The sequence below is a fragment of the Pelmatolapia mariae genome, linkage group LG12 (genome assembly GCF_036321145.2).
Source record: "Pelmatolapia mariae isolate MD_Pm_ZW linkage group LG12, Pm_UMD_F_2, whole genome shotgun sequence".
NCBI classification, from domain to species: domain Eukaryota; kingdom Metazoa; phylum Chordata; class Actinopteri; order Cichliformes; family Cichlidae; genus Pelmatolapia; species Pelmatolapia mariae.
In genome coordinates, this window is record NC_086237.1 from 9,234,027 (window position 1) to 9,256,666 (window position 22,640).

The 22,640-nt window shown below is 39.3% G+C and overlaps 1 protein-coding gene across 1 annotated transcript in view; it reads left to right on the forward strand.

Annotated features, from left to right (window-relative positions):
• The window catches only part of loxl2b (lysyl oxidase-like 2b), a 49,316-nt gene extending 31,199 nt beyond the window's left edge, over window positions 1-18,117 (forward strand). The window contains exons 7-14 of the mRNA XM_063490319.1: window positions 3,143-3,294; window positions 3,854-4,021; window positions 11,813-11,978; window positions 12,246-12,486; window positions 13,086-13,201; window positions 13,933-14,069; window positions 14,190-14,301; window positions 14,594-18,117. Of these exons, the coding sequence (XP_063346389.1) occupies window positions 3,143-3,294; window positions 3,854-4,021; window positions 11,813-11,978; window positions 12,246-12,486; window positions 13,086-13,201; window positions 13,933-14,069; window positions 14,190-14,301; window positions 14,594-14,664 (1,163 nt within the window). The 3' untranslated portion in view covers window positions 14,665-18,117. The remainder of the gene's footprint in view (window positions 1-3,142; window positions 3,295-3,853; window positions 4,022-11,812; window positions 11,979-12,245; window positions 12,487-13,085; window positions 13,202-13,932; window positions 14,070-14,189; window positions 14,302-14,593) is intronic.
• Window positions 18,118-22,640: the final 4,523 nt, after the last annotated feature.

Consider the following 22,640-nt stretch of genomic DNA (forward strand, 5'->3'; position numbering starts at 1 on the left):
AACAGTTCTGCTGTTTTAGCTGTTAAATTTGCCACTGGATAGTCATGATCTTTGCTGGGTAGAAGGTTTGAATATGAAAAAAATACCATCAAAATTTACAGACCTGTGTGACATGATAATGATGCAGCCATAGCTGCTCAAACATACTGTTCAAACATAACTTTGAAATGTTTACAGAAAATACCTGGAAGTTAGGAAAGGTTAAGCCACTCCATAATACGCCCCACACCCCAAAAAGTACAGAGTGCTTGTAAGATGAGGAAATATTATTTTTCCAGTAAATTACCAAGACATTAGGCTGTACTTAAAATTACTTATGAGTACATAGAATTACCTAAAATATAATTTGTCTCTTTTCCTGTAAAATCAATGAATTTAAGCAATACTTGAACTTGCTTATGCACGACCTAAAATTACTGATTCTTCTTCTGTTTTGGGTTTTTTTTCCACTGACTGCTTATTTTCAGTGGAGGCTTTTATTGTGAGCAGCTTCACTTTAAGGTTTTCATAACCTGCACGAGCTGCGTTGTGCCACTGGCAGGTTTGGAAGTCAGCAGCACACACCTAACAAAAATGTGGCAGAAACACACTTCTAACTTACACACGCAGCAGATATCTCACCAGTGTTCAAGTGTATTAAACACACAGCTTACTTGTTTTTCAGCATATAACGTGGAAAAATCACATTTTCTCTAGTAGTGTGTGGATACCTGGCATCAAGAAGAACATTTCTACAGAAAAGGCAGGGACATGCTGTACACTGCTGCACATTCCAGTCATGTTAGACGTGGAAAAATTTGAAACGAAGAGAAAGTAGCTTTTTCCATCAGGGTTTCTCATCACTGCCTTTCTGTAATGTTTCATGGAAAATAGAAGTCAGCCCAGAAATCAGCCCAGATAGTAATTCTACACCATAAGACAAAGGGAAAATTGGAAATAAATATGTTATAGTTATAAAGACATAACATACAAGTCAGACTTGAACAATTAATACTTTGTGTCTGTGGAGCAGACTGAGCTGATCTGCAGGTTAAGTGGCTTTACATTTGTGCTTACAGGGCCTCAGAAATCATCAGGCAATGTGATGTGTAGTTGCTGTTGTGGAACTGTTCTAGTTGTTGAGTTGTTTGATTTATTGATCCTCTTGTATGTATGACCTTCTGTTTCCATGCTTAGCTGGCTTAGTTTTTTCCTATTTAGCTCTGTGGTCTGCTTCTTTGTATGATTAGTTTGTAAAGGAACCCTGGGCATATGTGGGGTTTTTGCTTTTTTTTAACTTCCTATTAGACTACACTCTCTAAACAAAAGTGACAGAAATAGAATTAAAACAAAAAGATTTGAATATTTATTTTTGTTTTGGACCATTAGACCAGGTCTTGACAAGAATCTCTGTATATTTAAATTCATGCTTTCCTTAGTTCTGTCCGGTCTGAGCTGCTGAGAAGCAGCAAATTCTTTGCTCTGCAAATTCTTTTAAAGGACTTCTGACACTTTTAGATAGACTGCTGCTGCTCCTGATGGGTTTTAGTGGTTCTAAAACTTCTTCCATACTTCATGGAAGAAAGAGGACAAACAGAAACTCTCTAACCCTCAGTGGTTTAAGTCATCATCAGTGGTAACCGTAACCCTCACCTCATGCTATCTGAATATCTATTTTTTTGTTTCTTCAAAACATTGTTTTTCCACGTCTTGCCTATCAGGAGATATTCTAACGGATGCTATTAACTGACTGTTTTTTACAAAAAGCCTTTTTTGCTTTTCTTCAAAACACGGGTTAAGGGTTTGACCAACACAGCATGTTGTAGAAGCTGTAGGGTTGTTGTCTTCACCAATTAAGCATTAGACCTCACAGTGTTACAGTATCACTGTTTGGTAGAACATGATTATGTCCATCCATCCATTTTCTTCCTTTTATTGTGTTATGGCAGCAGGCTCACAGGGTCACAGAGAGGTCCAGTGTTTTTTTTTTGTTGTTGTTTTTTTTTCAATTCCTCTTCTTGGATCGTGATGTGCTACCACGTGAAATTAGATCTATAATCACCCCAACGAGTTTTAGGCATACTCTGGGTCTCCTACTGCAATGCTTCAGCTTTCTCCTTTCTACAGCAAGGAGCAGCAGCTCTCCTCCAGATGTCTAAGCTCTTACACATACGTAAGGCCGAGCCCTGCACCTATGTGTGTAACAATGTAATAAGTTTGCAGAAAAACTGGTGCCAATCCCTGGAGAGATCACTGGTGCATCTCTGAGCCAACATAGACAGGCAACAGTTCAAACTCTTATACGATCCATTCAATCAAAACTGATCATTATGGATTTCAAAATCTTATTTGTTTTTCATATGTACCTATTTTCAGTGATTAATAGCAGGAAATTAACTCGGCATATCATTCTTTTCTTTCCCTTTTTTGCCATAATTTTCAACTAACCTATATTTGACGACAGCATAATAAAACTAGAAATTCTGGTTTTAGTGTGCCACCACAATATTTTCAGTAACCCCCATATAGCCACCTCTACGAAATAATTCTAGAGGTGCCCCTGTAACCAGAGGTAATGAGGGTTGGGACACAGAACAAGATCCTCAGATATTTAACCTTGCTGAGCTCTGAACCCCGACCCTATCTTTCCATGGCCAGTTGTTCCATTGGAGAACAATGGACAATAATTAAACTAAACAACAATTAAAAATGTTTAATTCATTCAGTTTACAACAGGTGGACATAAAGTTCAGGACAAACCTAGAAGACTGTAAAAAGCAAACAGGAAACATGATGGGTTACTAAGCTTATATTTTAAAATGCAATTTATTACACTATAAATTGCAATAGACTGAAAACCTTCTGCACCAGCTTCTTGATAGATGCTAATTCCTACTTCCTGTTTTTCCTGGTTTCTCCTAGTTTCTTGCCTTAATGCTAAACTAATTAACTTTTGACTCTGACCTCATATTTAGAATGTAGGCGCCTCACTCTTGGAAAGAAAACATGTTTTTCTTTGAAGCTTTGAATTTTAGATTTTTTTATTACACCAGAATTGTGTTTTTTAATGATATGTAACAAGACCCAACATACAGATTTGTGTTCCCTCAGTCACCTTCAGTGGGATTCAAACTGAATCTGCTTCTTTGTGTGCATTTTTCAGGTATGGGCCCAGTGCATATGAATGAGGTGGAGTGTTCAGGATTTGAGAAGTCCATAACTGAGTGTTCGTTCAATAAGGAGGCGCTGGGTTGTAGCCATGAGGAGGATGCAGCCGTCAGATGTAATGTCCCAAAAATGGGCTTCCAGGAAAGGGTTGGTTTCCATTTCACTACAGTCAAATGCTGGTTAACACAGCTGCTCTAGGAAATGAGTTCACAGTGCAACACTCAGCAGTTCGTCCAGTAGACAAGAACTGGAGTTCCTTCTACTGTATAACATAATAACATGAATACTTTAAGTGTTCTTTAGTTTGTGCTAACATGTGTTGCGATGCAATGCTTGACACACTACAATTTTTACAATATGAAAACGTCATTTCTGAAAGTACGTAGATGTTTACCTGATACAACGCAGAGCTGATTAATCTCATTGTACAGAAATTGCCTCAAATTCAGCCAGGAAGTGTTTACAGGATGAACAGGAGTGAACCCAGGTTAAGTCATGACTTAGACCTCTGAGAGGAACATTACTTGGATAATTACTACAAAAGTATGTATGAAGTGTACAAGGTGCAGTAGAGGTGTACCAGTGAAATCTTGATTAAATCTGTATTCATTTTGCATTTAATGGCAACAAGCACTGTAAATGTGGCCCTTTCCAAGAGCACTGATGATCATCAACAGTCCTGTATTGTTTTTTTCCACACCCACAGCTGCGTCTGAGTGGAGGTCGTAACCCGTATGAAGGCCGTGTGGAGGTGCTGGTGGAGAGAAATGGCTCTCTGGTGTGGGGGACGGTGTGCAGCGAGGGCTGGGGAACCATGGAGGCCATGGTTGTCTGTAGACAGCTGGGTCTGGGCTTTGCCAGCAATGCTTTCCAGGTATGAGTCACAGCAGCCAGGGGGTGGGAATCAGTTTGCCTGGGCGTGTGAAAATCTTTAGATGTCTAAAATGTACACCAACAAATTTTGTGTTCTTATAGCCAGACTGTACGAATCTGAGCACAACCTCTCCACAGTTCTCCGTGTACTCTTCATCTTTAGTTTATAGTTTATAGAAAATGACCCAATAGACATTTTCCACAAAAAGCTAGTTAAAAGAGACAGAGCTATGTGAGTTTAGTTTGTTGGGCTGATTTCCTCAAAGTGGATGATTTCTTTGAAAGTGCTGCTTCATTTAAAGTCATGAATAGGCGCTGCATTTGTAATTCATTATTGAAAGTCCACTGTTATTCTCTTTAGAACTTTTCCTTTTTTAAACATGTTCAGTTGACTTGCTGTGCAGCAACTCAAAGCCTCTTGGTTATTCTAGCAGTTAATTGGATAGCATAAATCAGGCTGGTACAAATTTAACACAGTCTCTGCATTTCTGTTAATTAACACCACCAATAAATTCACAGATGCGCTTTACTTTCTTTTGAGTAAATGATAGGAAATTGCTGTATGTATAGGGCCTGTAAAATAAAGTGTATATATATACCCACATCCAAGGAACAAAGCTAACTCAGCAATAATGTATCGACAGAGCACTGAAAGCAGCTTCCAGCAAATAGCTTGTGCTGCCAGTGGAAAATGGGATACAAAATGTACTACTATGACACAAAGAAGAAACTTTCCACTTGTTTTAGGAGTCTTTCTTTTTCCTTTTTTTTTAAGAAGTTTGCTCTCTAGACAGCAGAGAGAACTAGAATACCTACAGCCAAATCATGAGTGTTTGGGCTTCCACACTCCCACAGCGCAGAAAAACTAAAAATTCTGCTTTTATTTTGGATGGACTGAAAGGTCCAGTACAGAAAAGGAACTGTCAGTTGTTAAATCACTGTTTGCATCAGTTGGCTGTCAGTGAGCTTTCTTTGGTGTATATTATGATCAGAATTAGCTGTCGAGTCTGGAAACTCAGCTGTTAGGGTTATGTGACATAAATTCCTGAGACTTTTTGGTCATGTAGTGTGCAGTAATGAAATTACATTTCATCTACATATATAATATTAAAGAGACTGTAGGTTCATAGTTTTGTACATTCACAGTTCAATTCAATTCAATTTTATTTATATAGCGCTAAATCACAACAGCAGTCACCTCAAGGCGCTTTATATTGTACAGTAGATCGTACAATAATAGATACAGAGAAAAACCCAACAATCATATGACCCCCTATGAGCAAGCACTTTGGCGACAGTGGGAAGGAAAAACTTCCTTTTAACAGGAAGAAACCTCCGGCAGAACCAAGCTCAGGGAGGGGCGGGGCCATCTGCTGCGACCTGTTGGGGTGAGAAAAGGAAGACAGGATACAGACATGCTGTGGAAGAGAGACAGAGATTAATAACAGATATGATTCAATACAGAGAGGTCTATTAACACATAGTGAGTGAGAAAGGTGACTGGAAAGGAAAAACATCATGGGAATCCCCCGGCAGCCTACGTCTATTGCAGCATAACTAATGGAGGATTCAGGGACCCCTGATCCAGCCCTAACTATATGCTTTACCAAAAAGGAAAGTTTTAAGCCTAATCTTAAAAGTAGAGATAGTGTCTGTCTCCCGAATCCAAACTGGAAGCTGCTTCCACAGAAGAGGGGCCTGAAAACTGAAGGCTCTCCCTCCCATTCTACTTTTAATTACTCTAGGAACAACAAGTAGGCATGCAGTGCGAGAGCAAAGTGCTCCAATAGGGTGATATGGTTCTACAAGGTCATTAAAATAAAATGGGGCCTGATTATTTAAGACCTTGTATGTGAGGAGCAGGATCTTGAATTCAATTCTGGATTTAACAGGGAGCCAATGAAGAGAAGCCAATATAGGAGAAATATGCTCTCTCTTTCTAGTCCCTGTCAGGACTCTTGCTGCAGCATTTTGGATTAACTGAAAGCTTTTCAGGGAGTTTTTAGGACATCCTGATAATAATGAATTACAGTAGTCCAGCCTGGAAGTAATAAATGCATGAACTAGTTTTTCAGCGTCACTCTGAGACAGGATATTTCTAATTTTAGAGATGTTGTGCAAATGGAAGAAATCAGTCTTACATATTTGTTCAATATGTGCATTGAAGGACATGTCTTGTTCAAAAATGACTCCAAGGTTCCTCACAGTGTTACTGGAGGCCAAGGTAATGCCATCCAGAGTAAGAATCTGGTTAGATACCATATTTCTAAGATTTTCAGGGCCGAGTAAAATATCTTCAGTTTTATCTGAATTAAGAAGCAGAAAGTTAGCGGCCATCCAGGTCTTTATGTCTTTAAGACATTCCTGCAGTTTAACTAATTGGTGTGTGTTACCTGGCTTCATGGACAGATAGAGCTGGGTGTCATCAGCATAGCAGTGAAAATGTATGCTATGTCTTCTAATGATGCTGCCTAAGGGAAGCATGTATAATGTAAACAGAACTGGTCCTAGCACTGAACCCTGTGGAACACCATAATTGACCATAGTGTGTGAAGAGGACTCTCCATTTACACGAACAAATTGGAGTCTATTAGATAGATATGATACAAACCACTGCAGTGCAGTACCTGTAATACCTACAGCATGCTCTAATCGCGCTAATAGAATATTATGGTCAACAGTATCGAACGCTGCACTGAGGTCTAGCAGGACAAGCACAGAGATGAGTCCACTGTCAGAGGCCATAAGAAGATCATTTGTAACCTTCACTAAAGCTGTTTCTGTGCTGTGATGAGCTCTGAAACCTGACTGAAACTCTTCAAATAAGCCATTCCTCTGCAGATGATCTGTTAGCTGTTTGACAACTACTCTTTCAAGGATTTTTGATATGAAAGGAAGGTTGGAGATTGGCCTATAATTAGCTAAGACAGCTGGGTCTAGAGATGGCTTTTTAAGTAAAGGTTTAACTACAGCCAGCTTGAAGGCCTGTGGTACATAGCCGATTATTAGAGATAGGTCGATCATATTTAAGATTGAAGCATTAATTATTGGCAGGACTTCTTTGAGCAGTTTTGTAGGAATGGGGTCTAAAAGACATGTTGATGGTTTGGAGGAAGTAATTATTGAAAGATCAATTGGAGAAAAAGAGTCTAAATGAATATCAATGGTACTAAAAGTAGCTGTAGATAATGTTACATCTGTGGGATGATTATTGGTAATTTTTTCTCTAATGATTAAAATTTTATTTGTGAAGAAGTTCATGAAGTCATTACTAGTTAACGTTAAAGGGATGGTTGGCTCAGCAGTACTCTGACTTTTTGTCAGCCTGGCTACAGTGCTGAAGAGAAACCTTGGGTTGTTCTTATTTTCTTCAATCAGTGATGAGTAGTAAGATGTTCTGGCTTTGCGGAGGGCTTTCTTATAAAGCAGCAAACTATTTCTCCAGGCTAAATGATGATCTTCTAAATTTGTGACACGCCATTTCCTCTCCAGCTTACGAGTTATCTGCTTTAGGCTACATTTTTGAGAATTATACCACGGTGTCAGGTACTTCTGATTTGAGGCCTTAGTTTTCACCGGAGCTACAGTATCCAGAGTCGTACGTAGTGAGGAGGTAAAATTCTTAACAAGATAATCGACCTCTGTTGGAGTAGCGTTCAGCTAGCTGCTCTGCTCTATGTTGGTACAGGGCATTGAAGATGATAACAGTGGGTGGATTATATTCTTAAACTTAGTTACAGCGCTTTCAGAAAGACATCTACTGTGATGAAGTCTACTCTCCACTGCTGTGTAATCAATTATTGTAAATGTAAATGTTCTCAGGAAATGATCGGACAGGAAAGGGTTTTCAGGAAACACTGTTAAATGTTCAGTTTCTATTCCATGTCACGTTTCATTCTAAATACACATGTGACAAATCAGCTAGCTGATAGCTTCTGCACAAATGTTAAGGCTAACTGTTTACCGGCTTTTACTAGCATGTATCTATCCTTCCAGGGTGGGAGTTATAGGAAGAGTACTCTATATGTAGACAATACAGTGGACAATACAAAATAAGTTTATAAAATTAAAATTTGGGCTATGAGTAGGTTTGAATGTTGTGCACTTCATTTTAAATTGTAGTTGTACTTTTATTTTTATGGTTCAACAATCCAAATGACTGTAATTACAAGTAATTTTCACTCCAAGCAGAAGACTGGAACAACACTAATTAATAAATAAATTTGTTTGCTTCCAATCGAAACTTTAAGCTTCATTATCATTTCAACTGTTGTAACAAAATCTTTTTCCAAAAATGGGATGAATATTTCTTGTTTTTTATCTGGTCAACTTCAGGCTGCACATTGTCTGCTAATTTGAAAATGGAAAATCTTTTTAACAATTTGAGGCTATATGAATAACAAAATTTGCATTTTTAATTTTATTTCAGGTATTTATGCATTTTAAATTTGTAAAAAAAAATTTAATTTGACTGTGCAAAAATATTTGACTTAATTTTTTTTTCATTTTGATAAAAAAAAAAAATAGATTAAATATATCAGCTACATACTTCCATGCATGCCACTGTCCTGTGGCTCTGTGTATATACACAGCCTTCTGTGTTTTTTAATAAACACAGACACCTGTAAGACGTTAGGAGTGAGAGGCCTGGGTGTGAACTTGGGGGGCGGCCCAAAACACTGTTTACAGTGCAGCAGGGTAATCGTAGGAGCAGATAAGGAGGCTGAGGGGCTTTGTGCTAACAGCTTTATGAAAGTGTTTGCACAGCCATGAAATGAAGAGCGTATGATTATAAGGTGTTTACCTTCCGGCAGGACTGTGAAGGACTCTCAGCTGTAACAGGAATCCATTTACTGTATTACATGCTGTGCAGCTTTTTTCATCATCTGTCAGTGTAACGATACATTAGAGATACATAAGAGCACATAAGACAGAGCTTTAACTTTTAAGTTGCGCTTTTTGACAAAAAAAAACAACAACTTGCAGGTAATAAAACGCTACAATATGGAAAATCATCACAAACTAAACCAAGAGCAAGCATTTATTTTGGCTGCAGAAAAAGCCATCACAACACTAAGCCAAATCCATAACTGGCTGAAGACATTGAGGTTAACAGAGACTGACACAAGGGACTGAGGGGAAGTCAACACTATATAGACACAGAAGGGCAGTCAGGGGAAGTGGACACAGCTAGTGAAAACAAGACAGGACACTTTATTCAATGAGACAGGAGGGGGAGTAAAACTAAATGTGAGACACTAAAAATAAGTAAGTACCAAAGTAAAACAGAACTTGAAAAATAATAACTAAATGAGAAACGTAAAGACATTATTAAACATTTTCTGATGTGTATCAGTCCCCTAGGATTAGTTCATTCATAACCAGAACCTGAAAGTCCACAACCACAAGCAACTAAACCTGCAGTGTTGTTTTCTGTGATAATTGAAGTATAACTCCTCCCAGGCTAGGGTAAGGGTTTTCTTTTTCAGAATGACTTGGATTAACTAAATTTGATTACTTAAAAGTACATTTTTGCTTTTGAAAACTGTTGGGCAAATGTCACATTTTCTCATTGTTCTGAGTATTGGTCAATTTAGTGAGTGCTGTCAAATAAATCATTTTTATGCTGCCAAAGAGAAACTACTAGTTGTAGTCAATCATGATCACTAACAAGAGGCCCTGGCCTTATCAAGTTAGAAGAATCTTCAGCACCACTTGTTAGTGGTGTACATACTCTCATTGTAATCGAATTTGAGCCTGTATATATACTTTTTTATATACTGTATACAGATATACATATGCTCTCTCTCTCTCTCTCTCTCTCTCTCTCTCTATATATATATATATATATATATATATATATATATATATATATATATATATATAGATAGATAGATAGATAGATAGATAGATAGATATATTAGGGTTGCAACGATACACAAAATTCACGGTTCGGTACTTTGGTGTCACGGTTCGATATTTTTTCGATACAAAAAAATGTTCATGCTTTTTTAATTTGTCATTTATTAAAATTATAAATATATATTTTAACTCAAAAGTACAGTTTTTAAATTTAATGTTGCTGAAACGACAAAGTAATAAAAAAATAAATATCTCATGGAGAAATCCCTCATCTTTGGAAAAGAGAGTTTATTACAGAGAAATGGCTCTTTCCAAAATAAAAGCTATACTATACGCTTCTTTTGGGGTATACTCTCAGCAGCATATTAAACATATCAGGTCCCCATAAGGAGAATCATGTGCTAACGGCTGTCTAAATGACTCGGGTAAAGTCTGTAGCATGCGTGCTTGTTGTTTTTGTCTGCTTCCACTTGTCTTTGCACTAGGATGATGTCGGAGTAAATGTGCAGTCATATTCATTGTGTTCCCACTAGTGCTGTCAGCGTTAATCTGAAATGACGTTAACGCCACAACACGGCAAATCTCCGTTAACGAGTTACCGCGGATCGCCCCGTGTGTGGGGCTGGATGGCGTCAACACGTTAACGAGTAAACTGCGCTAACGCAGTAGTTCCCACCCATGTAATTGAGCATTGCGTGGCACATCCGACATACTGTTTTACTTTTGTCCATGACGTGCTTACCTTCAGGGTCATACTTCACATGAAGACCAAGATAGTTCCAAAGGCCAGATCTGAATGAGGGTGGGGGAGGTTCAATTTGCCATGTTGCAGCGATTAGCTTCTGTCTTGCTAGCTTGCGCTGCGCTCAGTGGATCTGCGCTCGACAGTGCAGCCTAGGCGGAGTAGTCGAACGCAGATCCACTGAGCTCTCAACACAGACAGCATCGTCAGAAGAAAAGTTGATAAAATAAATTAAAAATTTTGTATTGTTTGATACACATGCGTACCGAACCGAAAGCACTGTATCGAACGGTTCAATATCGATACGAGTATCGTTGCACCCCTAATATATATATATATATATATATATATATATATACACTCCAAAATCAACTCAAATGTGTGCGCTGTTTCTTCTTTTTCAGAGTCAATACAGATGTACACTATAAATCATTCCAAACTGGGAAGGGGAAAAAAATAATTAAAAGAAATCATTAAAAGCCCCAAATTATCATGATAATCATGCCCATGAAAACTTCTGCTCCAGGTTACATTTAAGATCTTTAGCCTGCACTTACCTGCTCGAACTCTCTGGTCCTCCCATCGGATGCTTTTACTGGTCCCACGCTCCCACTTAAAATCTAAAGGATACAGGGATACTTTCTCTGTCATTGCCCCGAGACTCTGGAACACTCTTTTATAAAGTCCTCCTTCTCTTTGGAAATCTTCAAATCGAACTTCAAGACCTACCTATTTTCACAGGCTTTCAGATCACTTTGAAACCTGGTCTGTTCTGTCTTAGTTATCTTGTTTTTTTTATACATGTATGTATGTGTACATGTATGCTTGTATAGGTATTTGTATATAAGTGTATGGATGTTTATATAGATTTCTTTCATCTTCATTTATTTTTGATTCGTTCTTTTATTTTAACTACATTGTACCTCTGTTTAACACTTTGGATGACACTTGATGTCTTTTAAACGTTCTATACAAAAAAGCTGACTTGACTTGAAAGCTGACGAGGAGTTAAATGCATTCCTGCTGCAGGGGATTCAGCAGCATTAACATGTCAGAGGGACAGCCCACCAAGTTAGGAGGGTTTTTATAAAATACAATGTACTATATACATACATACTATATACTGTACTATATATGGAGAGGTTGTTGTTGCTACACTGTGATCTGTAAACTGTGCTTTTTCCACAGGAGACCTGGTACTGGTCGGGTGAGGTGAGCGCTGATGCTGTGGTGATGAGTGGCGTTCGGTGCTCTGGAACTGAGATGTCTCTGTCCCACTGCCTGCACCATGGAGCCCACCTCAGCTGCCCCAAAGGAGGCGGCCGCTACGCTGCCGGGGTCTCCTGCTCTGAGAGTAAGACAGTGAAATAAGCAGTGTGCTGAAAAGTTATATTATGTTATCTGTGTAAAGTTTGCCTCAACAAAGCCTGATCATGAATGAATAAATAAATTGACCTTTCCACTTTTAAACCTACTTTGACTGGAGCCTTGAAAATCTTCAATCTGTACATTCAGTTTTAATTCAACAAATGTAAATAACTTTGACCTAGAGCTGCTAGAACAATTTCTGTATGTCCCTAAAAATGTTTCAGCAGCATGTATTTTTCACTTCTATCTATAGCGGCACCAGACCTGGTGCTGAACCCTCAGGTGGTGGAGCAGACCACCTACATGGAGGATCGGCCCATGTTCATGCTGCAGTGTGCATATGAGGAAAACTGCCTGTCCTCCACATCCAGCGAGGTTCCTGCCAACACCTACCGCCGCCTGCTGCGCTTCTCCTCACAGATACACAACAATGGCCAGTCCGACTTCCGACCCAAAGCTGACAAGCACTCATGGGTGTGGCATGACTGTCACAGGTCAGTGAAAGTACAAGCACTGTTTTGGAGGTTTGATACTAGATTTTATCAAGTTATCGCATTCTTGATCACTAACCCCGGGCAATCAGAATATGTTTTTTTTTTTTTGTTTTGATCAAATTGTTCTTCCAAGTCTTGAAAGAACAATTCATTTCAACATCTGTTTTCCCAAAAGGTGCATTTTTGCTTTCTCCAAGATGCAGGGTTAGTGTCAGGAATTACCACCTGTGATGACTAAGACCTCAGAGGGTTCATGCTTATGGCTGTCAGACCTTTTCTCGTTACAAGCACTGGATTTATACACCTACTAAATCCCCTTTAGAAACATAAATTACACCTTCATTAAAAACTACAAGCAAAAAGTCAGTGGACTGTTGGCAGCCTTCAGCTTTCATTATGTCAGGACGGTCAGAATCACTGAAAGAAATGACTCTTTCTAAGGGACATGCTGTTTTTACAGGTGCTATTTAGTTGAGATGCTTTTTTAAAAATGTATTTATTTTTTATTTAAAGAACGCCGGTGCCCTTGAGACTAGAGCTAAAAAGACAACAAGTGTCTTCTTTTAAAGGCTAAAGTATGTTCCCGTCTTTGTGTGTAGGCATTATCACAGCATGGAGGTGTTCACCATCTACGACCTATTCAGCCTCAATGGAACCAAAGTGGCTGAAGGACACAAAGCAAGTTTCTGCCTGGAGGACTCAGAGTGTGATGAAGGTAAGATCTGCAAAAGGACTTCAGTTATGGGAGGAAATAAAATTTTTCACTTTTGAAACATGTGGCAGAAAACTAATTCTTATATGTTCAGTAATGGACTTTTAAAGCTCCTTTAAACTATATGTTTACTGAAAAGGGTGACCTAACACTGTCTAAGGTGAAAAGGTTGACTTTCAATTTTAGAATTATTAAGCAGCTCCACAGTTCCCCAAGATGTAAGGAGCTTTTCCAGGGTCTTTCAGTTTTTTGTTTTGTTTTTATGGCTTATATCTATACACTCACTACTCTGGTCAGCTACAGGATTCAGCATGAATTTTAAAATTGAACCCATATATTTGAGGTTGCCTGATTTAGTTCAATTCAATTAAATAAAATCCAGTACACTTTTATTTATATTACGCCAATTCAGATTAACAGTCATCTGGAGACCCTTTATAACTTACAATACTAGAATGAAACTCCAACAATCTCACAGCCCCCTGCAAGCACGTGGTGACAATGGGGAGGAAAAACTCCCTTTTAACAGGAAGAAACCTCTGGGAATATGAAAGAGAAGAGAGCAGAGCAAAACAGGATAAAAGGCAAGGAGAGAAAGCCAGAGTTTAATAATAGATAATGATTAAAGAGGGGTGCATAGTAATAGTGTGTAAAGACAGAGGGAAACTAGATGAGTTTCAGTTTGTCAATGCCCGATAAGCAATGACAAATATTATTATATTTTGTTATTGCAGGTATTGAAAAGAGGTATGAATGTGCCAACTTTGGAGACCAGGGTATTACTGTGGGTTGCTGGGATACCTACAGGCATGACATCGACTGCCAGTGGGTCGACATTACCGATCTGAAACCCGGGGATTACATTTTCCAGGTGATGTTTCTCGCCTTTAGCTCTTTTGCTAGAGAGCCAACAGTTCAGCAAGATTCAGCTGTTCATACAATGGCTTCAAACTGCAGCTATAGCGTCTCATTCGTGCCCTCCCTCTTGCAGATTATAATTAATCCAAACTACGAAGTGCCAGAGTCGGACTACACCAATAACTTCACGAAATGCAGATGTCGATATGATGGCCATCGTGTGTGGATGTACAGCTGCCATAATGGTAAGATGATAAGGCTATCTCTGCTCTTTGTCGTTTGGTAAAGTGTTTACTACACTTACTTTTTAAACAAGTAACTAAATTTGTTAAACAGTTTCAGATTTTAATGCTAAAATCTTTCATTAATGAGTTGCCCTGCTATTTCACATGAATGCTATTGAGTACCCTGTGAGCTTCTTTTTATTTATTTTTTCAATTTCCTATGTATGACAATTAGAGTGAGTGATTCTACAAGTGTAAAACAAGGACAAAATGTGTAGGTGGTAACTGTCTGTCTCTGCTGCTGAACTTCTAGGTGGCTCATTAAGCAGTGAAACAGAACAGACATTCCCGGGCCTCCACAGCAACCAGGTGACCCACAGGTAAAGACAGAGCAGAGGAGTGGAGTTAACTGGCCTATGCTTTCAGCAGAAAGACCGGCTGAAGCCAACCAACCACTACACATCTCATCTATGTGGATTCCTCTGACCAGCCGTGCCCTGGTCAAAGCATCTGTTTTTATGCTCGCCTCATCCATGAGGCAGTCGCTTTCTTTGACCCTCTCCCCTCCCGTTTCCCTCCGGCAGACAGAATATTTGATTCCCCCTTCTGTCCGTGCAGCGGCAGCTACTTTAACAACACTTCCAACCTCTCTGGTTAAGAGCAAGAGAACGGTGAAACTCTCTGTATGCCCTGTGACAGAGAGAACTTGTTTTTACAGACCTGCAGGTTAGTGGCAGGTGTATTACACAAGGCAAAGTATCGAGGAATGTCATTACGAGTCTGCCTACTTTGAAATGCAGCTTTTTAAAAGAACCCTGCTGCACTTCTTTTGTGTGTATGTCTGTGTGTGTTTTTCCCCGAAACGCTCCCTGAAGAGTTTGGTTTGTCTGTGCCAGGTCGCCTGAAGATTGAGAGGAATCATCAATAGCAAACACAGCAGCCTGTGTGTGGAAATGCAGGCTATTTTTCATTCCATTCATTTTTTTTGCAGTTTCAGAAATGTTTTTTACATGCTGAAGCCCAGATAAACTAAGCTTCCTATTGCATATGTTATTTAAGCTTAACATCTTCAGTGAGGAATTTTTTTCAAATTAAGCTGTGGCAGAAGCAATTTCTGCAAAGCAAAACAGCCCGTTCATCACCAATTACAAGTGCTAATTGCCTGGTTCGGCTGGAAGACTAATCTACCATGGCTGAAACGTGACATATTAAAGTGCCTTAAAGTGCCCAAAGCCATTTTAGCTCTGCACACTGCACTGACAAGATTGTGGTCACATTTCATAGAAAAGTAGCACTAAAAGTCTCTGAAGAAGCTGATCATATAAAAGTATGTTGAAAGAAATATAGAAAGGAATATTATCTTTCCTATTTACAGCAAGCAATAATTACTTCTAATAGGGGCTTTTGATTTAGTATGCCTCCCAACATTACCTTAAGATCCTCTAATCAGCTTGTTTATGCTGCCCTCTAGTGGTTTACAATTTTCCAGGTTGCTGAAGTGTTGCAAACTTGTACTGCAGTCAGTACACATTTATATTACTATGAGGTGCAGGTTTTACAGTAAGATGCTTAACAGACATAAGTTAAAACATAAGAACCCACAAACTGTCGAAAAAAATGTTCTAAAGTGAAACAAACACAGTTAAAAAAAATTCTTTAAAATCTAATCCTTTTAACTATTTTTATTGTGAACCTTCAGTATTACTATTATTATGTGTCTCAGTCACACAGGTCTAGAGACCCCCTGGCAACCTCAAGGGGTAAGGAAAAATATGTATTCTTCAACCAGTAGGCAAGTGGTTACTGGAGGTTGCCAGCTGTCACTGAATGTAATTGGCTGCAAAGAGGAGGCTACAGTAAACCTACTTTTGATTTGGCTGAGATGCTGATTTATGTGCAAACACTGGTGACCTAACCACTCAGCATTAGTGAAACTTCAAAAAGTCCATTGCAGAACCACAGGGAGGCTGTTGGTCAGCAAAAAAGTTCCACCTTACAACTGAAACCAACATGTTTCAACTTCTACTTTTACTTTAAAGGTAAACAGTCTCCATTTCTGGTTGGTGTCACGGTTTTCACAGCTTCACTACAACTTATAGAGTAGTTTGTATATTTTTCCAAACAAGTCGCTGATTTCCATGCTAACTACTGCTGACTGTGACAACCTGCTAGTGAGCAAAGCAATAGCAAGGAAGTTTTCAGTGTAGCACTGTATACTTCTTTGCAACCAATTTCACGCTAGCAACATCCAGCAACCATACACCAACTGGCTGTGGAATACACACTTTTTGCTAGCATGTATGGGTGGCAGGGGTCACTGATTGGTCTCTAGGTCTGCATAAATTGGTCTTAAGCATTCAATTTCACAGCAACTACCAGCAAATACTTGCAACCATTTGGGGAGTAAATACAAACAGGTGTCTACACCTGTGGGATTGGGGTCTTATGTAACCAGTGAAATCATTTTAACTGCATCACGTTCTAGCTGCATCAGCTAAATCAAACACGTACCATTTTCAAGCTATTATGATGATGCATTGACTGAGCAGTGAAGAACTGCTTGTCAAAAATACAGGAAGCTCCCGATTGGTTTAGCTAATAAGCTATACTGAACCATGCTTTTAATACATAGGCCTTTGTTGACGCTTCACATGATAGTTTGCAAATATTTAAGAGACAGGGATTATGTGGTATAAATGTGACTTGTTTGACTTTATAATCCTGTTAGCAACAGAGATGTGCTAAATGTTGGTTTAAAAGTACAAGTTTCTTTCCAAGTTACACCTATAAGTTTTTTTTGGTTTTTTTTTTAGAAAAACATGATATAGTAGAAACACAAATCCATGTCATTGGTCCTGTTATGTTATCAGTGTTCTGTTGTAAGCTAGTGTAAATGGATTGCTTCCTGTCGTTAGCTTGTAATCTGCAGGTACCATGCATTCGGATGTTTTCCCTTCAATTCAAAAACTATCAGCTGCAAATTCAAATATCACAATAAAAAGTGCTTTAAGTGCTTTAAGACATTTGATTTTATATTTAACTCCAGTGTGGCTTTTAGGCTTCCAGTCAGTGGGACTCTTTTAACATGAGGATCACAGGACTGCTCTACAGTAACATGCTGTCAAATTTCCTCTTGCTGCTTTATGTGCTGTCTTCATAAGGCAACAGAAGACCTGATCTCCATCCTGTGGCACCACAGATCCTCTAACAACAAATAGAGAATGCATTCCTCCCTGTTTGTCTGTTCCAGATATGTTGTTTTTCTCTTTTATTCTTTGTACAACAATGTGTGAATCCAGTGTTATTTTAATGGTGCTATCAAACTGGTCCTCTGTTTTCTGAGGACACTTTACATGTTGAACAGCCACATGTATATATGTATACTAATAGTATACTTGAACTGAGCATACACAACCATTTGTTATTGTGTTTTCTCATTAATGACCTTGTTACCCCCCTGCTAATGTAATCCTCTTGGTTTTTAAACTGCTGATATCTGGTGTTTTTAGACCAATGTTTAATTGTGGAATACTCTTCCTGTCACGGTGGGATGTCGAGCTTTTAGTGCTGTCTTGCTGTTTAGTTCCAAAGCTAAGTATCAGGAAGGTTTGTGACTTTGAACCACAGACTGGACTGTCTGCTAAAATCAGCTGTCTTTGGCAGCATTCACCCTGCATAAGATGGACTTTTTTCCTGTTCTGTGTCATTTCAGCTCAGACATGATTCACATTTCAGCTTTGATTTTTAGTACATTTGCAATAACTATATTTTTTCCTTTATTGTTGTGAGTTGTTGGGTGTAGAGTCAATTAAATTTACAACACAATAAACTGTAAAAGTGTGTGGATAATTTGTGAACAGACTGCACATTTTGGCTTAAATATTTCCATTTCCATTTATAAGACGTTAGTGAGCCTAGCTTGGTTTATGGCTATAAGCTATACTTGCAAGACTAACTCCTGATTTTGTAGGAAGAGACTGTAAACTAAAAAACAAAAGCACAGACAGAAAGACAACAAATTACTGCATTATAGTCGTAGACAGCATAAAAGATCGGTGTAGCCTCTGGGTATGAAAAATGAAACTGCATTCTATCTGAAGGCTCCCAGATGGCAATAGCTGTGGTAGCAAAACCACTTAGAGTAATTTTAGACGTATATAGGAAAACGTCTTGATGCATTCTCAATCATCCAGGTAAGTAAATCTCCAAAGGTTGATTCTGTTCTTCTGGATGTAGCGTTTTCAGTGGGAGAAACGTTTCGTCACTCATCCAGGTGACTTCTTCAGTCTCAGCTGACTGCAAGTTTCCCCAACCTTATAAACAGTACATTTGCATAATGACTGAAACCAGCCCACTGAAGGAACAATGGGCTGGGAGGTCAGTTCCTTCATCATGATTATGCAAATTCTAATGACCACTGATCAACGACCACTGACTCTTTATAAGATTGGGGAAACCTGCAGTCAGCTGAGATTGAAGAAGTCACTTGGATGAGTGACGAAACGTTTCTCCCACTGAAAACACTGCGTCCAGATGAACAGAATCAACCTTTGGAGATATTTGGGAAAACAACTTTCTGATTTGACCCAGATCTGTTAACTCTTTCTGAGTTTATGGGCTCAATTAAAACGTTATCTATTTTGTAGATCTTGGTCATATTATCTTGCAAAATGGAGACTTATTAGCTAACGACCTGTCAATCACAAGTTGTTAGCTAATGCACCTTTGCTTTGAGAGTTGGACCAAACCTCCTTTGTCGCATCTGCTTTTTCTAACCATGATGGCAATGGCAGAAACGTTAGTTCCCAGAATTTAAAAGAGGCCTTCAGAGACCAGTGGGTGACATAAAGGTAGCTAGGGTAGTAAGATTACTTATTGTAAGATAACTTGAGATTAGTTGCTAAAGGGTTAAATAACTAAACATTTGGAAGTGTTGTGGAGGTACCTTCAAATTTTTAATTTTCCCAATTTAGCTATAGTTTAAAAAGTTTAAAAGAAAAATATATAGTTTAGGACTGGGCTTAACCCATGTCTGGGGAATCAACCTGTGGGTTTCAAGGAAAAGACAGCACAACCACAAGAGCTTCCTGGTTCTTGGTATTGATTCTTGTGAACTCTATTGGAGAGATTAACATGATTTTTCCAAAGACATTACCTCATTTGATGTTTTGATTATTGCAGTGCAGAGAGCTGCTTGACATATACTAAACTGCTACTTTATGAGCTATAGTTCTTTAACTGTGTGCTATTGCAAATATATAATTAGCCAATAAAATGGCAGCAATTTATGCATAACATGATCAAGAAAACCTGCTGAAGTTCAAACCAAGCGACAGAATGGGAAACAAGGGTGATATAAGGCACACTGAACGGGGCAATGTTGTTTGTGCCACTCTCAGCCAAAAACAAGAAAAGTGAGGCAGCAATTCACACTGGCTGACCAAAATTGGACGGCAGAAGATTGAAAATGTTTCCTGCTCCGATGAGCCTCTGTTTCTGCTGCAACACTGAGATGGCAGGGTCCAAATCTGGTGTAAACAACATGGATACATCCTGCCTTGTATCAGTGGTCCAGTCTGCTAGTAGAGGTGTAATGGTTGGAGGATATTTTCTGGGCATCCTTTGTGTGTTCTTAACTGAACCCTTATGGGAGAAGTGTTGTTGCCCACCAATTTCAAAGGTAGGTTGGCATGAGTAGAGTCAAAATGTTTGTTGGCAAACTACTTAAAGCCACATTGTCCTTGATGCACCATCATTACTGTGTTAACAGATATCAGGATATGAGGCTGGGTTGAGATATGGTGACTGTGAAGGTCAATTCAGTTCTGTTCAAATTAATTTTATTTATATAGCACCAAACAACAGGTGATAGAAAGACTGTTTTATATTGTAACATAAAGACCCTACAATAACAGAGAAAATAAACCCAACAACAATCAGACGACCCCCTTTAAGCGAGCTCTTGGTGACTGTGAGAAGGAAAAACTCTTTTCCAAGGAAGAAATCTGCTGCAGAACTAAGGAGGGGCTTACTTAGGGGCAGCTATCTGTTGCCACAGGTTGGAGATGAGGGGAGGGAGAAGGTCATAACATATGATTCATGTTAATTCACAGTCACCAACTCATTCAGTGAGTCCTTGTGTCCTGTGGATAGGGACAGAATACTTGTTTAAGGACTGCCATCATGATTGAAAAGTTTAATTACAGGATAAAGGTGATCAATCAGAATGCATTTATATCAGAAACCATGCAAGCAAAATAACCCTGTAGCACTGAAGACTCACTGGATCCCTTTAGAGTAGGGGTCAATTTAAATACTGCAGCAGGCACTGTTTAACCAAAGTCTGTGCAGTAGTACAACACTGACCTCATGTGGAGTAAAGCCCACATTACAGCATTTATCTGCAGAAGAAGCGGTAGAAATGATTTACAGTCAGTGTCTGTGTCCATGTGTGTTTTTCTCTGGTGAAGGAGTACTGGCAGGAAGCCTAGGACAGAGTGACAAGCCCTGCCCATATGAGATACCTACAGGTCATTTTCTGTGTCCACTTCTGCTAACCAACACTTTTTAATGTTTCTGCACTGTGGGAAGAAGTAGCCACAATGACACTGTGAGCCATAGCTTGTTTCAATAAATCAAATCAGGATGGTGCATCGACATACCAAACAATCCTGTTTCCCCATCTGCCACAGACAGATCTTAGCCCATCACCCACAGGCAGAAAGGGGGTGGAGATGTTTACAGTAAAGCCCAATTATGAAGTTTCTGCCAGAAAACATCCAATAAACCACAAACCCAATGAATTACATCTGTCATAGGTACAGTCATTTAGAAGCAAGGCAGTATAAGCTGCCCCAAATCTTTATGCAGTCTTAATATTTGGACTTCTTTCTCTGTTGTAGGACATTAGCTATAGATCCTAGAGTGAAGCCAGACATTTCTCTGTTTGGGTAGTCTATTATGCTGCACTTTAAAGTGAGGAGCAGTTCAATCACACAGAAAGAGGACCAGGTCACCGGTCTGTCACTAACACATAGATACAGACAGCCAGTCACACATATGGTTAATTTAGAATCATCACTTAACCTAACACTACAAACTGCTTGTCTTTGGATTGTGGGAGGAGGCCGGAGTACCTAGAGAGAACCCATGCAAACTCCACACATGGCCTGGCCTGATGGTGGAACTGAACGCAGGACCTTGCTATGAGGCAACAGCACTAACTACCACACCACTCTGTTGCCCACAACAAACAACCTGCAATGAAAAAGTCTCCCATTGACACAGAGGTGTTTGGGTGGGACTGGCAGCAATGCAAAAACCTCTGCAGATGACAAATTACACAACCAAAACTTTAGTTTAAAGAATGTGCTTCAGTGCAGTGCTTCACTGGTACTCAAGCCTTTTTATTACTGCAGTGCCACAGACCTGTCAGAGCAATATTCACACAATAGCATGGCTAGGACCTCCTTCATGAGAAACAAAGGCTTCCTGCTATAACACCACACACTGCCTTTACACGCAATATGAATGTGAGTAACATCACATTATTAATCCATAGGGTTTAGTGTGATGTCAGCCTACCCTGTGCAGCTATAACAGCTTCAACTCTTCTGGGAAGGCTTTTCACAAGGTAGGAGTAGGTAGTAGGAGTGTGTTTGTGGACATTTTTTGACATTTGTGAGCTCAGACACTGATATTGAGAAGGTCTGGCTAGTAGTCTCTGCCCTAATTCATCCCAAAGGTGTTCTGTCAAGTTGAGGTCAGGACTCTGTGTAGGCCAGTCAAGTTCTTCCACACCAAACTCACTCATCTTTGGACCTTGCTTTGTACACTGGTCTGTAGTCATGTTGGAACAGTGAGGGGCCATTTCCAAACAGTTCCCACAAAGTTGGGAACATGAAATTGTCCAAAATGTTTTTGGATGCTGTAGCGTTAAGAGTTCCTTTCACTGGAACTAAGGCCCTGAGCCCAACTCCTGAAAAACAAGCCAAAACCATAATCCTCCCTCCACCATTCTTTACAATTGTCACAAGTACTGGCCTTCTGGTAACAAACATAGAGTCTGTGAAGGTTCTCATTCAAACATAGACTCGTCATTCAAATTGCCAGACTCCAGAGAACACATCTCAATGCTGTAGAGTCCAGTAGTGGCATTGTTTAAACCACTGCATGCAACACTTTGCATTAGGCTTGGTGATGTGAGGCTTGGATGTAGCTGTTCAGCCATGGAAACCCTATGGGCCTCAGCATCCATTGAGTGAAGTCTTGGGGATCATCAAGATGTTTTTTTTTTAAATTAATGAGCCGAGTCTTAGTCTTCTTTTGGCCAACAGTAGCTTTCACCTTGGAACTCTCCC